This window comes from Callorhinchus milii, unplaced genomic scaffold (assembly GCF_018977255.1).
Source record: "Callorhinchus milii isolate IMCB2004 unplaced genomic scaffold, IMCB_Cmil_1.0 Scaffold6, whole genome shotgun sequence".
Taxonomy (NCBI): domain Eukaryota; kingdom Metazoa; phylum Chordata; class Chondrichthyes; order Chimaeriformes; family Callorhinchidae; genus Callorhinchus; species Callorhinchus milii.
In genome coordinates, this window is record NW_024704747.1 from 13,524,623 (window position 1) to 13,539,346 (window position 14,724).

General features: G+C 49.3%; 1 protein-coding gene across 1 annotated transcript in view; it reads right to left on the reverse strand.

The window, feature by feature from the left end:
* The window catches only part of agap1 (ArfGAP with GTPase domain, ankyrin repeat and PH domain 1), a 159,644-nt gene that overhangs the window by 66,661 nt on the left and 78,259 nt on the right, over positions 1 to 14,724 (reverse strand). Inside the window, exon 12 of the mRNA XM_042336078.1 lies at positions 1,017 to 1,178. Coding sequence (XP_042192012.1) covers positions 1,017 to 1,178 — 162 coding nt within the window. The remainder of the gene's footprint in view (positions 1 to 1,016; positions 1,179 to 14,724) is intronic.

Genomic DNA, 14,724 nt, shown 5'->3' on the forward strand with positions numbered 1-14,724 from the left:
AGGCTGGAGAAGGCCTCCACAAGATCAGTTTGGATGAAGAACCTTTGGCCCATCTGATCTCATCTCTCCTGAACACCCACCCTACTGTCCCCCCATCACTGCATCAAACTACTTTTCAAATGAGTCCCAGTGTCCTAGCCTCAAACACTCTTCCTGGCAAGTCTGTTCCAGTCATTGCTTACCCTCTGGGTAAAAAATATTTTCCTGGTGTCTGTCCTGAAATTGTGTGTTCGTGCACAGGAGGGGCTGGACAGGCTGGTTTCATTCTCGAACCTATTACCCCTTCCAGTGGCGGATGGAATAAAACAAAATGTCAGCGTAAAACTAAAACCCAGGTCGCGACTGAGTGAAGTCTCAAAACCTCTGCAGGCGGCTCCAGGTGGACTGGAAAGGGAAGATTGGACCACTCGGGACATTGCAGGATAATTTGTGCATACAATCCTCTGACAGGGAATTAAAAGTGTCCATATCACACAGGATATTTCAACTTTCCTTTTTTCCCTCTCTTTCTGGGAGGCTGATTTTCACTCTCAGACCTCCTGACACCAATTGTTCACCAAGACAGTAAATTGTAAATTGAATTGTGGGTCCTGCTGCCAGGCCTCACACACGACCGGAGAGGAGCACTGTCTCTTTCTCTCTTCCCTTGACAGTGGCGATCGGGGGGCGGGTCCACGGGGGGCTCTGCTCACCACTTCTTTTAGGTGATCAGAAAAGCCTGATGCACAATCTCCTTCCACAACCTGCAACTAGTGATGTAGCAGTGGCCGATCAATAGCAAACACCTCACTCGCAGACTCACGTCTGAGCCACCCTATCTGCAGGTGAAACCTTCCACCGACAGCCAAGACGAGGCACTGGCATGAGTGGTAGAGTTCACAAGAGGCTTTTGGATGAACAAAGTTCTTTTGATCTCATTGTTAACCTCCCGTTACAGTCATGAAATGAACCCACAACATGCAAACTCTAGCCAATAAAAGCGATCCCAGATCAGTAGCTGTAAAGACATTACTAACCTTCTGCTGTGCCCGAAATGCCATCTGCTTTGAAGTTGCTGGTGCTTTTCTTTCTGCGATGCTTCTTCCTGTTAGCGTGAGGGGAAGGTGGGGGCTCCAGCTTGGGGCTGGTGGTGCTGGAAATACTGGGGCTTGAACACACCGAATCTCCCAGGCCGGTATCTTCAACACAGAAAAACAATTCAATTTACAATAGTCAGAAGCATTCTTACCTTTGATATAGCTCCTGGGGGGTAAGGGAGGTGGGGAAAGATAGCTACAAATGGCCAACATACATCATCAGAGTCCCCAAAACCGATTGTGATCAGGCCTTCTGTAACATTTCAGATTGTGCAGAATTTTGGAGAGGGTCTCATACTCAGCCTTCATTTGGAAAACGGTTTGCAGTGATTCTTAAATTTTAAGACAACGGACGTGAGGCTAAGGACTGAGTGCAGGAAGGGACTGCACTCTGTGCTCTCAGTGGAGACCATTACCAGATCAGCGGGATGGCAGCAACGTGTAGCATGGGTTGGTTGGTAATAGTAGAGTCTATAGTGTGGTGGTTAGCACGCTCGTCTCGGAAGCGAGGGGATCTGGGTTCAATTCCCGGGCAAGGCGAAATCTTAGGCAAGTTACCTTCCTCCACACACCTGTTTACCTAGCAGTAAGTTGGACCCGATTGTTAATTGATTGGGGTTTGAACCCACAAGTTCCCAATCGCTTTTTCGGGGGTAATAATCCCTCAAAAAAAAATTGGTCACTCAACCCATTACTGTTTATGGGATATTGCTGTGCAAAATTGGCTGCCGCGTTTCGCCCACAAAAATAAACAAGTCAATCCACATTTCAATATATTCTATGATGTGCTTTGAGAGGTCTCCAAAGACGTGATAAGGTACTATATCAAATGCAAGGTTTATTATTATTAATACAGGGAAATCCCTGTAGCAGGGGTCTAAAAGAAGCATCAATCACATGCTGTCCATCTGTTTGTGGGACCTTGCTGTTCGCTTATCGATACTGTGAATCACTTTGATATCGCAAGTGTGATAATAATAATAATGCAATACAGTACCCATCACATCAGGAGGTTTTCTCAAAGTGCTTCACAGAAATTTCTGTGTAGTGGAGTGACTGTGTTTTGCAGATGAACGCAAGGATAAAATGCAGGGATGATCATCATCATTGCTTGTAATATCTTATTCCTTGCTTAAAAATGTACAAGAAGATGTTTGCTGGCGTGACCCCGGCGAGTGCACCCCCCACCCAAAACACACACACTCGCCCACTCGCTCACCATTGTATTAAAGCCACTGTCCCTTTAAACAGGATAAAAGGCCCACTTCAAATCCCTTGTTAATAATGATTTGGTTCCGCATGCTGCATCGTGTAACTATCAATTTCTATACTAATTGCTGACATGTAAGCCTGACTTGAAGAGAAAGGGAATATTAATTACGATAATTGGAAAATGTTTTACATATAATGTGGTACGTGTAATCTGTGCATAATTTGCAAAGCAAAGGAACATATGGGCATCAGCTTAGCGGAGCATTTACTGCATGACAACAGTAATGATACTAACCACACAATGTACCAGCACTGGTAGGTATCAGCCGGGCTCCGTTGGAGGCACTCTTGCCTCTGGGTTGGGAACTTGTGGGTTCAAACCCCAACCTGGGGAGTTTGAGTTCACAGTCTAGATTGACGGTCCAGTGCTGCTGAGTGCTCCGAGACGCAACCCTGCGTGGAGGGTGCTATATAAGTACAAGTTGTTGTTGTTGTTGCTGAGGTGAGCTCTGCATTGTCCTTTGGATGAGATTTTAAACCGAGATCCCATCTGCCTGTTCATGCCTATTAAAGATCCTGTGGTGCTACTCAAAAAGGGAGTTTCTTCCAATGTCCCGGCCAACAATCAAGTCAGATAAAATCGGTCATTCCCTTCATGGCGGTTTGTGGGACATTGCTGTGTAAATTGGCTGCCACATTCATCAACAAATACATAGTCACTACGCTTCAAAGTAAATCCTGTGAAATGCTTTGAGATGTCTACCCAATGTAATGTGAAAGAGACTATGTCAACTGCGAAGATTATTTACTTAGAATTTTAAAAATAATTATAATATCCTTACATATGCTTCAGCACCTTTCACTTAACCTTGGAAGTATCTATAAAAAGAAACTTCACAGGATATTCTGTAAGGTGAAGTAGCTGTGTTTTTATACCAAATGTAAGGAATATAATTAGTGCTGTATCAAACGCAAATATTATTATTATTCGATTTCACAAGACCTATCAGCTGGAATCATCCTTCACTGTTAGCCAGGGCTCCGGCTCGCAGTGTTAAGGACGTGATTACAGGCATCTTGCTAACCACAAAGACCTGGGCTGGTTCAGGACCAAACCGTTGTGCCAAAGTGGTGAGGGAGGTGTGCTCACCAAACCTGCTGAAAGTTGTGGTGCTAGTTTTTGGCAATGTGATAACAAATGTTGCATTTTAAACCCTGTTGGCACTAACCATAGTGTTCCAACAACAACAAATTGGGAGTGACCAGGGATCTCACTCAGACAACTACTAAAGGTCGGGTGCCTGTGTTTAGGAACCACTGGACATACATCATATATTTTTACAGCACTTGAGGCGGAGTGGGTGGGCAGAGGCAGTGATGACATAATGGGGGGGAGGGGGAACTGCTCCCCCAGCGGCCTTTAGGCACCTTTACCTCCTGCTCTCTTTCCATCGCTCTCCACACTGTTTGGTACAATCTCATGAGAGGCAGCTTGGGGAGTGACAGGCGCTACTAATGCACCTCCCCCCATCCTTTGCAAAACCCGGCTCGACCACTGGGTAGGGATGAGCTTTAGAGAAATGGTGGGGGAGAGGGGGGGGAGATGAGTTCTAGCTGCTGGAACACTGGAGAACAGACACAAGTTGGCAGAGGGAGGTGAAGCACATCCCCGGAGTTGGTGTGTACGAGCAGTGAGATGTTATTTGCCATGCAAGATTACTTTTATTACACATTACAGTGATGTGTGGCATCAAAGATTCAGTCTTTAATGGACTGTACTGGCAGGCAGGCAGGCAGGCACCAAAAGGGATGTTGTTCAGTCTGTTTTTTTNACTGTTCTGCAAATTACTCTTTTCGCAGGTCAGAATGGTAGAGACACAGGACGAGCCATGTTACTCACTCTTACACACGCGCGTGCACACACATAGTCACAGGTACTTATATACAACAACTTGCATTTATATAGTGCTCCTCATGCAGGGTAGTGTCCCAGAGCGCTTGACAGTGGTGGAGCACAACGCAGAGCCGGGGGAAGGTGGGAGGTGACCATAAGCACAGTCAAAGAGGAAAGACTTCAGGCGTGACCTGAAGAGGGGGAAGGAAGGGGTAGGGTGGAGGGATAGAGGAAGAGTGTTCCAGAGTAGTGGCTGAAAGTGCGGCCACCGATGGTGGAACGGAGGGCACGGGGAACGTGCAGAAGGCTGGAGCCAATCGAGAGGAGACAGTGGGTTGTGACTTGGGGAGCTGAGCAGGTCGGAGAGATAGGGGGGTGTCAGGACATGAAGGGATTTGAAAACGAATGTGACGATCTTGAAACGATCGGTTCGGCAATAGAGAGCCAGTGGAGCTGGCTAAAACTGGTATGATAGGGGTAAGGAGTTTAGTGCGGGTGAGTATGCGGGTGGCGGAATTTTTTAGTTCAGCTGGATCCTGTGCATGGTGGAGCTGGGGAGATCGGCAAAGAGGGCATTTGAAAAGTCGAGTCAGGAGGTGATGAATGCATGGTTTCGTTATGTGTTTCGGCTGCATCTGAGGTAGTGTACGGGTGGAAGTGGGCAAAGTGGCGGAGGTGGAGGAAGGCGGTCCTGGTCAGGGAACGCATGTGGGTCGAACCTGACGCTTAGGTTGCGCTGAGTCTGAGGGATAGGCCAACGAAGTTGAGGAGGTCAGAGCCGCAGCACACAAGATGTTGACGGGAGCCAAAAAGTATGGCTTCCATCTTGTCAACGTTTAGTTGTAAGAGGTTTTCGCTCATCCAGGTCCTGATGTCCTTGACATAAGCCGACAGAGCATTGGCAGACCTGGAGTCATAGCTGGAGGAGAAGTAGATTTGTGTGTCATCTGCTAACACGTGGAAGTTTACCCCGTGTCTGCGGATGACATCACCAAGAGGGAGCACACAGATGAGGAAGAGAAGGGGGCCAAGGATGGAGTCCTGGGATAAACCACAGGTGACCGGGCGGGGCCGGGAGGAGAAACCATTTGAAAAGACAAAGTGAAGGTGGTTTGTTAAGTTGGACTCAAACCTGACTAGTGCGGTAACACTAAGGTGGATGACGGAAGAGAGGCGGTGGATGAGGATGGTGTGGTCGACCGTGTCGAATGCAGCCGAGTGGTCCAGAAGGATGAGAAGATAGAGGGAGCCCCGGTCGCAGAGAGAGAGGATGTCGTTTGTGACCTTGACAAGCGCCATCTCTGTCCTGCGGGCAAAGCGGACACCAGACTGGAGAGACTGGAAAAGGGAGTGGAGGGAGTGGTGAGAGCAAACCTGGTTAGCGGAGCTTTGGCAAAGAAGGGCAAGATGGAAATGGGTCAGTAATTTGTGAGGTTGGAGAGGTCAAGGGTGGGTTTTTTGAGGAGGGGAGTGATGACAGTGGTTTAATGGGGAGAGGAACAGAACCTGAGGAGAGTGACTGGTTGACTGTATCGGCCAGCAGCGGGGAGAAGAGGGGGAGTTGAGTGACCAACAAATGGGTGGGGAGGGGGTCAAGGCAGCGGGTGGTGGGCCTCACCTGTAAGATGGTGATTGAGAGGGAGGGGGGAGTAATCGGGGAAAAGAAATATAGGGAGGGTGAGAAGTAGGGGCCATGGTGGAAGGAGGAGATGGTGTAGACGGTCTGGAGGGTGCGGATGTTGACACAAAGGAGGAGGATGCAGTCAAGTGGATATTTTCAATCTTTAATACAAAGAGGTCGAGGACCTCTTCGCACTTGGCGTTTGAAGTGAGGATGGAGGCAGCTTGGGGTGGGGTGGGGGGGGGTGGGGCGTGGCGGCGTATGTGGAGGATGTGATGGATGGTGGAGAACAGTGCCTTTGGGTTGTTTTTGGCATCCAAAATTGTTATGGAGTAAAAGGCAGATTTGGTCTGTGAGAGGGAGAGGCAATAGTTACGGGAATCCTTGAGCCACAGCTGACAGTGGATTGTGAGACCGAATTTGTGCCATCTGAGCTCGAGCATCTGGGTTTTTATTTTGAGGCAGCGGATGTGACTGTTATCCCAGAGAGAGTGGGTAGATTTGGAGACAGACCTGGATTTCAGAGGGGGTAAGGGAGTTGAGGGTCGCAGAGAAGCGATCGTTTAGCAGTTTGATGGCTGCATCAAGATCGCTGCGGGTGGAAGTCCAGAGGGTGAAGAGATCCGAGGAAGAGAGGGTGTTTGTGTGAGACTTGGGTGGAAGCTTTCCCAAGATAGAAAAAAGATGGTAGAGGGGAGGGGGATGTGGGAGAAGAGGTAGATGAGGAAATGGTCTGAGTTGGCCTGGTCTGTGATGAACAGATCGGAGATGTCAAGGCCGTGAGTAGTAACGAGGTTAAAGGGGTGGCAATGGTTCTGGGTCGGGGAGTTTATGTTGAGGGTGAGGCTTAGTGTGGGGATGAGGGCAATGAAGTCATAGGAGATGGGGCAAGAGGAGTTTAGGTGAAGGTTGAAATCATCCATTATGATCAGGTGTTTAATGCAGAGGCAGAGGGATGAGAGGAGGGAGATGTCAGGGATGAAGGAACCAGGAGGTTTGGGAAGATGATAAATAGGAGGATTTTTAAGGAGATGGAGGGATGGTGTAGGATTAAATGTTCAAAAGAGGGGAAGGAGCCGGAGGAATAGGGGGATAGAGCGAGGAAAGTTTGGGAGATGAGGGCCACCCTGGTGTGAAGAAAGGTGCAGCCACATACACACAGCGGCGTAGGCACAGGTATACATACACAAGGACACACACACGAGACATACGTATATACACACAATCACAAGATTTACGTATACACGCACAAGCACAAGTACACACACATAAGAAGACATACGTGCACACACAGGCATAGGGACAGGTACTTATACACACAGAGAGGTAAAGGCGCAGATACATATAGATACATAAACGTACTTGCAGCCACGCACACACACAAACACAAACACACAGTGAGGCTATCATTGAAATGGCTGTGGCGCTGCTGCTTTTTCAGTAAAACCTGTAAGTCTGGAGCTGAAACAGATTCATGAGTGGGCAGAGTTGGGCTGTTTCTGATTTACAGCAGTTGGTGGTGGCTGCCGTTTTGCCTTCAGACCACTTCTCGGTTGAGAAAAGAGCCGAGAAGTCCAACTGATGATCAGGAAGCAGAATTCCTCCTGCTCTCTCTCTCTCTCTCAGTTTGCTCACAAGGCTTTCAGAGACTCCATTGTTATATGTCTCATAGCCCAGGTGACGGCATGGTTGACCACACAAAGCAACAACCACAACAAAGTTCATTTATATAGCGCCTTACACACTTTGAGGCACAGGTTCAAATTCAGGTCTATGAATTCACTCCCTATCGCTATCCAGAGATAGCCCTGCTTCCCCAGCTAGCCTCCTGTTACTCTCGGGGTTCAGCGATGCCCCCCCAGCACACATCTGCATAGGCCCCCAGCTCACAGGCCCCCAGGTCACAGGTCCTCAGGTCACGGGCCCCAGGTGTCCAGGCCTTGCAAAACGAGAGCCTTGTAAACTGAGGCTGAGCTAAGAACAGGCGGCTCACTTTAATATCAATCACCAGTGCAAAAGGGGGCAGGAATTAGACAAGAGGGGTCATCACTCTCACTTGGGAAACGGCCTGTGACAGGAGCATTAATAGGCGCACGGTTTCATTTCATCGGTGGGAGGGGGAAGGTTCAGCAGCGGGCAGGCGGCCAGTCTCGGATATTAGGTTTTTCCAACGATGGTGGGGAAAAAAAACCTAATAATCATCTGCAGGAGCTGAGCTACGGCACTTGAAGTACAAGTAGAGAAAGTGGTTTCACTTTTCACTTCAGAAGCTGACAAGCATGACTAGAGGGTGAATAAAATAACATTCAGTTCACATAAATATCAAGCAGCCAGCTTGAGACTGATGGGACCAAACGTGTTCTCAGCCATCATTTCACAGACAAGCCCAAGGACACCCATAACTTATTTTACAATCATTTAGTTTCAGCTGATCTGGAAAACTGACAACTTATCTCTGCTGACAAGATGCCATCTCAAAGCTTACAATTAACTGTACACGATTAACTGCCTGTCCTGTCATTAACTCCATCATGATCAACGGTGTGTGCGGCCAGGACCTACCCTCCTCGCCCCCCCCCTCCCCACCCCACAACGAAGCGTGCAGCAACCAGGCTCTGGCAGGAAGATCCTCACAGACTTCCCGTTTGCCCTCCTCCTCTTCTTCCACCTGATAGCCCCTGGGTACCCACCACCCAACCTGAGAGCCAGCGGATTCTAACCCCCGGGCGGGGCACTGAACTAACCACAGCCGCAGAAGCACTGGGTGGGCTGCCTGGCATTCAGGGCGGGGAGAAAAGCCAGGGTTCCTGCTCCTGACGGCTGTCTGGACAGGTGGGGGCATGTGTTTGTTTGTATGAGTGCGTGTGTGTGTATGGATGGTATAATCTGTGTGTGTATATGTGTGTCTGGACAGTATGCAGATGTGTATCTGTGTGTGTGCGCATGTGTGGATGGTATATCTGCATGTGTGACTATGTATGAGTTTGCATATGGAGTAGATGTGTGTGTGTGCATGGTATGTCTGTGTGTGTGTGTGTGTGGTTATGTGTGTTTGGGGAGTGTGTTAGTCCCCCCCCTCATTGGTTCCTCATTTCATGGGTGTTTGTGGGATACTGTGTGCAATTTGGCTGGCACGTTCTCCCACAAATACACAAGTCACTGCATTCTACAACAATTCCCAAGAGGCATGGTGAGAGTTTGCAAGTCTGCAGAGGGTGATATCATTGTAATATTCCTACCAACCCAGGGAATCAATTGATACCCAGTGTCTGAACAAAGATACACAGTCACTGCACTTTACCGAAAATCATATGAAGTCTTCCCAACGTGAAAGACGCTGCATAAATATGAACTGTATTGTACTTCAGCTCGGGATAGAGGTGACCACACCCTCAAAGGAGGGGAGAATGGGATGGCGAGATAAAAAACATAAAAGGGTCTGCAAGTGAACAAGTTAATAATAATAATCTCTATGTTTGATATACCGCCTTATCACGCATACCAAAATGCAAGTATTATTATTATTATTATCCTAAAATCCTTTTTTCCACCACCCACTACCTCCATGCCCCCCCTCAGGCCTCCTCAATCTTCATATCCAATGCCAAGTGCGAGGAGGTCATGGACTTCTTTTCATCTAAAATTTACAACATCCACCAGGCAGCCTCATCCACCTGCCTCTTGTCACCCATCACCATGCCTTCTCTGTGTCCCTCACCCTCCCCGTCTCCGACCACGACACCCATCCTACATTCCTTCCTCCTCATCTCTCCCTCCTCTCTCTCACCCACCATCACCTCAATGAAACCCACCACCTGCTGCCTCGATCCCCTCCCCACCAACTTGCTGGTCACCCAGCTCCCCCTCCTCTGCCGACTACTGGCTGACATCATCAACCAGTCCCTCTCCTCCGGATCAGTCTCTGCCCCCCTCAAAACTGCTGTCATCACTCCCCTCCTCAAGAAACCTCTCTAAATCCCTCAAACCCCAGCCACTACTGCCCTATTTCTAACCTGCCCTTCCTCGCAAAGGTCCTAGAACGCGTTGTTGCAAATCAACTCCGTGCACACTTCTCCTCCCACTCCCTCTTCAAACCCCTCCAGTCCGGTTTCCACCCTGCCCACAGTCCAGAGACTGCGCTTATGAAAGTCACAAACGACATCCTCTCTATCTGTGACCAGGGCTCCCTCTGCCTCCTTGTCCTCCTGGATCTCTCCACCGCGTTCGACACAGTCGATCACTCCATCCTCCTCCACCACCACCTTTCCTCCGTCATTCACCTCAGTGGGACCGCACATCCGGTCCCTCACCAGCACCGCTTTCTACCACCTCCGACGCTTCGCCCGTCTCTGCCAATACCTCACTCCAAAAGGTGCTGAAACCCTGGTCCATACCTTTGTCACTTCTCGGCTGGACTAATCAAACGCCCTCCTTGCCGGCCTCTGCTCCACTACCATCCATAAAATCCAGATTATACAAAACTCTGCCGCCCTCATTCTTACCTGCACCAAACTCCGCCCCCCGATTACCCAGTCCTTGCCAGACTGCACTGGCTGTCTGTCCCAGAGAGGATCGACTTCAAGATCCTCACCCTTGTCTTCAAATCCCTCCACTCTGTACTCCCCTACCTCTCTGACCTCCTCTCTCCTCACAACAGTGCACGTTGCCTTCGTTCTGCCACGTTGCCGGGTCTGGCCTCCTTCTCGTCCCCCGAGTCCTCCGCTCTACCCTCGGCAGCTGTACCTTCAGCCACTATGCCCCGAGGCTCTGGAACTCCCTTCCTCACTCCATTCGCCTCACCCCCTCTCTTCCTATTTTCAGGTCTCGGCTGAAGACCTTTCTTTTCGACCCCGCCTTTGGTCACCTTCCTCCCCCTCCCCCTGACTCGCCCCCGGGATCCGTTACTGTGAAGCGCTCTGAGACTCCGTCCGGTGTGGAGAGCACTATATAAATCCAAGTTGTTGTTGTTGTTATCACGTCGTTGAGATATCTCAAAGCGCTTCATGGAATATAGAATCATAGAATTATACAACACAGAAGGAGGCCACTCGGCCCATCTTGTCTGTGCCGGCTCTTTGAAAAGAGCTGTCGAATTCAATCCCACTCCCCCGCTCTCTCCCCATATGCCCTGCAAACTTGTCCTCCCCAAATAATTATCTATTTCTCTCTTAAAAGCTCTTATCGAATCGGCTTCCACCACCCTGTCAGGAAATGCATTCCAGATCCGAACAACTCACTGTGTGAAAAAATTTCTCCTCGCCTCCCCTCTGTTTCTTTTAACAACCATCTTAAATCGGTGTTCTCGGGTTACCGACCCACCCGCCAGTGGAAATAGTTTCTCCTTGTTCACCCTATCGAATCCCATCATAATTTTGAAAATTTCTAATAAGTCTCCTCTTAACCTTCTCTGCTCCAAGGAGAATAATCCTAGCTTCTCTAGCCTCTCCTGATAACTGATGTCCCTGATTCCTGGTATCATCTGGGAAATCTCCTTTGCACCCTCTCCAATGCTTTGACATCCTTCCTAAAATGTGGTGCCCAGAACTGAAGATAGTAGTCTAGCTGAGGCCTAACCAGTGTTTTATAAAGGTTCATCATAACTTCCTGACTTTTGTATTCTATGCCCCTATTTATAAAGCCTTGTATTCTGTATGATTTTTTTTAACAGCTTTATCTACCTGTCCTGCCATCTTCAAAGATTTACTTGTATGAACCCTCAGGTCTCTCTGTTCTTTCACACAATTTAAGATTGTACCATCTAGCTTATATATACTGTAAAGTGGATTGACTGTGTGTCTTGTGGGTGAAATGCAGTAGCCAGTTGCGCACAGCAATGTCCCACAAACAGTCATTGAGTGAGTGACCAATTTTATTTGGGGGATTGTTGGCCAGGACACTGGGAGAGAGAAACTCCCTTCTCAGACACTTACTCTTCCTACATCTAACATTGTTAAAGATACAGATGTAAAGAATGCAGCATTCCAGGTGTGCAGTCACTGGGTTTTTGTGGACTTTTATTTTGGCATCCACCAAAAGCTCTCTTTCCCCATTTGTTCTTCCAGGGAACTCTTTGACTGACCCTGTCAACATGATTCGGTGCCGTGCGGGTTGATACATGTCTTATTCACAGCTCGGAGTTTGGACAATTGTCTGTCAACATAAATAAATGTATCTCACAAAATATCCTCAACAAAGGCTGTGGAGGTCAAGGTTATCCGTGTGCTGTGATGCTCTGACTACATGCCCTGTGCTGCCTCGGCACGGACGAATGAATGGGGCAGCACACCTCCAGTCCGTATCCCAAACCACAGAGCATTCCTGCAATCTACATCTGTCCTTTTTAAACACAAACCATTCAGGGCTTTCTGCTAAACCTGAATGAATACACAAATAACAGCAGTGAGTGGAGTCACCTGGCTCCGGTAAAACCAGGCTTCAGTTAAGTAGTTTATAACAATGAACACAGGGTATCAGTAGAGGTACAGTCAGTGACGCAGGGCACTGGCTAGGAGCTACTGAGCCCTGTAGTGCAAGGGAGCTGGAGTAACATGAGTAGAGGGAAGGAGGGAGGGAGGGAGGAAGGGAGGGAGAGAGAGAGAGAGAGAGAGATGGAGAGCCTTCCTATCTGGAAATGCACCCATGCTTTGTTGCTGATGAAGTGTGCGCTTCAGATTATTTATGTCTGGATTTACTCCATTGCTGCACGGCCACAAATCACGACATTATTCACAACTGTGCTGCTAGGCTGCTCTCACTGAAAACAACACAATACCAGACAGCCACGTCTTTCTACCCAGCAAACCACTGAGAATCCAGTCCTGTGTGCGCGTTGTCTGCCACACCCCATCTCTGCCTCACAATCGCCCCTGACTCACAACCTCGACTCCCAGCTCCCTCATCCCCGCCTCCACCCCCCAACACTACACCCCAGCACCCCCACCCTGCCTCCCAGCTCCAAAGAATGTTACCAAATGAGCCTGGCTGACCCAAGGAACGAGTGGCAATACCAATTTTGAAGATTAAAAGCCTGCTACAATGAGTCAGACTGATCAGATAGTTCCCATGTGTCAGCTTGGAGCAGTGGTAGCACTCTCACCTCTGAATCAGAAGGTTGTGTGTTCAAACCACACCTCGGGACTTGAACTCACATATTCAGGGGTGTGATACATTGTCGGGGGTGCCGTCCTTTGGATGAAGTGTTAAACTGAGGTCCTATCTGCTTGTTCAGGTGGACATTAAAAGTCCCATGGCACAATTTGAAAAAAGAAGGGAGTTTCTCCCAGTGTCCTGGCCAACAAACCCCCAAATAAAATTGGTCACTCACTCCATGGCTGTTTGTGGGATATTGCTGTGTGCAATTGTGCTACAAGTAAATTCCGCGAAGTGCTTTGAGATGTCATCCCAATGTGATAAGATGCTATACCAAATGCAAGGATTATTATTACAAGGTACAGGAGGACGGGAATGGGCTCCACTGTGTGTTCATATGAACAGGGAGATATCCAGGAATGCCTCCAATATTCTGGCCACCTACCCTCTAGAAGGCATCCAACTCCTTGTTCACTCTATCAGGTATAGTCCACAGGCATCCTCTGGTACCCGTCCAAGCGGCTGTTATTTATGTAAGACCCTTGACGGTGAGTGTCATTTAATGGAGTGGGGGTGGGTGGGGGGGAGAAGAGCCTGATTGGGAGAGGGAGCATGGTGCTGTCCTCACGCAGATGCACCTTTCAGTTGGGGATGGGCGGGGGGGTGGGCCTGAGACAGAATATACCCCAATCTGTGTTCCTTCCGAGATAAAATAATAATCCTAGCATTTGACATACAACACAATTACATTTGTAAAGCGCCTTTCACATCGGGAGGACATCCCAATGTGCTGAACAGTCAGGGATCAGGACCCGAGCATGGGGTGGGGCAGGGTTGGGCGAGGGAGGGCAGAGAGGTAGGAGGGCGGCTGAAGGCACGGTCAAAAAGGAGGGCCTTGAGTTGTGCCTTGAAGGAGGCAAGGGAGGGACCAAGGCAAAGGGATTGTGGGTTGGAGTTCCAAAGATTGGGAGCAGAGAGGCTGAAAGCCTGGCCACCGATGGTAGGGTGGCTCGGGCAGAAGAGATGGAGCAGCCCGGAGCCTGCTGAATGGAGGGAGTGGACAGGTTGATGGGGGTCAGCAGATCAGAAAGGTAGAAGGGGACAAGGCTGTGGAGGTCCTTGAAAGTGAGGACAAGGATTTTGAATTCTATCCTCGAAGGGATGGGGAGCCAGTGAAGCCGGGCGAGGGGTGGGGTGATGGGGTCACGGAGCCTGGTGTGTGAGAGGACACAAACTGCAGAGTTCTGGATAATCTGTAACTGGTGGAGGGAAGAGTTGGGGAGGCCAACAAGGAGGGAGTCTCTGTAGTCAAGCCTTGAGGCGACAAATGAGTGTATGGGGTTTCTTCAGCCTGAGGGGTGAGGCAGTGGCTGAGTCGGGCAATGTTGGGGAGGTGGGGGAAGGCCGAGCGAGTCATGGCACGGATATGGGGGAAGGACAGTTGAGGGTCGAACAAGACGTCCAGGTTCCTGACTGGCTTGGTGAGGTGGAGTGTGCAAATGTGGATGCTGATGCTGCCAGTGCCTGAGATGCTTGAGGTGCTTGTGTGAGCCAATCACGAGGGCCTCGGTCTTGCTGACATTCAGCTGTAGAAAGTTGGCTCTCATCCAGGACTTGATGTCTGGCGGACAGTCTGTCAGGACAGCAGTGGTCTTGGAATCGAGCTTGGAGACAGAGAGATGGAGGTGGGTGTCATCCCGCGTACATGTGGAAGTTGACCCCATGTCTGCGGATGATGTCACCAAGAGGGAGCATGTAGAGGTTGAAGATGAGGGGACCGAGGACAGAGCCCTAAGGAACACCACACAAAGAGAATCTGTTGGCGGAGACAA